The sequence below is a fragment of the Tupaia chinensis genome, unplaced genomic scaffold (genome assembly GCF_000334495.1).
Source record: "Tupaia chinensis unplaced genomic scaffold, TupChi_1.0 Scaffold144197_2, whole genome shotgun sequence".
Taxonomy (NCBI): Eukaryota; Metazoa; Chordata; class Mammalia; order Scandentia; family Tupaiidae; genus Tupaia; species Tupaia belangeri.
Genome location: NW_006204055.1, coordinates 194,284 through 195,722, shown reverse-complemented (window position 1 = coordinate 195,722; position 1,439 = coordinate 194,284). Strand labels below are relative to the sequence as shown.

The following is a 1,439-nucleotide window of genomic DNA, read 5'->3' as shown; positions in this document are numbered from 1 at the left end:
AGCGCGGAGCCGCGCTCCGGCTGCTCGAGCTCCGATGGCGAGTGCGCGGTGGCGCCGGAGCCGCAGACGGGCGCCGAGGGCCTCTTCGACTTCGCCGACTTCGAGTCTGTGCTGGGCGGCGGCGCGGGCCTCCCGGGCCGGGCGTCCGGTGAGGCGCAGTCCCCGCTGCGCTACCTCCACGTCCTGTGGCAGCAGGACGCGGAGCCGCGCGGTGAGCTGCGCTGTAAGATCCCGGCTGGCCGGCTAAGGCGCGCCGCCAGGCCCCACCGCCGGCTTGGGCCCACGGGCAAGGAGGTGCACGGTGAGGGCTGCAGCCGGGAGAGCGCGGAGGGGCGTGGGGCCGGGCTTCCCGCAGCTCCCGGGTCCGGAGTGTGACGTCCGAGCTAAGGGCCCGATGGGCCCCGAGTGTCTTCTCAATGATCATTATTACAGCTGCTAAGGCCATACATGTTTAAGTCTTCCTGCTTTGAGCTAGTCACCGCAGACTTCTGGCACTTGGTAATTCCTGAGCAGAAACTTTCCGTGACTGCGGGGGCCTGTGAGTAGATAATAAAGCGAGGTCCTGGAGAATACTAGTAATTATCAAGAGAGCAGAGGGAAGGCCAGCCCCTACAGTCAGGTTGAACTAACTTGATTAAATGCACGTGTCTTAGGCAAACTATAGACCGGCTCAGTCTTAGTTTCCCTTCTGAAATGGGTGCAATATCTGCCTTACAGGGATATTGTAAGAGTAAATAAATGGGTGTATGATATTCTGCCTTTGTTGGGCTAAACACCATTGGGTGATATATGATCGTTTGTAATGCTCAGGGAAACTCTGAAATAGGGACCTGAAACAACAGAAGTTGTTTTTATTGTATTTTTTAGAGAAATATTTGCTATAGGGCGTGTGCACTTGCGGAAGACAGGGAAACAGAAAGCTCTTGTTTCTGTTTGGGGTTGGCCATGCCACAATCCCTTCTCCTCATCGCCTCTCTGGATTTTTTTTTAAATTTTTTTTTTTTGAGAGATTTTCACTGTAGGGCGCGTGCGCTCGCCAGACAGACAGAGAGAGACATAGAGACAGAAAGCGAGAAATCACCCCCCAGGGGGGATGGTCACGCCGCAATCCCTTCTCCTCCATTCTCCTCTCGGGATCTTGGGCACGCACGCACACGCGCCCGGCGTGAGTTTTAAGCCACCAGGTCCGGGACACGAACCGCGGTCGACTACGTGGGAGTCCAGCGACATAGCCATTACGCTAACTGCTGGTTCCCGCCTCTCTGGATTTTGAGCATGCACACACATTTACCAAGCGTGAGTTTCAAGCCTCCCAGTCTTGGACTCGAACTGTGGTCGATTACATGGGAGTCCACTGATGTAATCACTGTGCCATCTGCTGGTCTCAAGTTGCTTCTACTTTTTTTTTAAAGAATTATTTTATTTAACTTTATTTATTT

General features: G+C 54.3%; 1 protein-coding gene across 1 annotated transcript in view; it reads left to right on the top strand.

Annotated features, from left to right (window-relative positions):
- Positions 1 to 9: 9 nt before the first annotated feature.
- Positions 10 to 1,439, top strand: part of ANKRD54 (ankyrin repeat domain 54) — a gene marked incomplete at its 5' end in the record, with an annotated part of 15,546 nt that continues 14,116 nt past the window's right edge. The window contains 1 exon segment of the mRNA XM_014583274.2: positions 10 to 301. Coding sequence (XP_014438760.1) covers positions 10 to 301 — 292 coding nt within the window.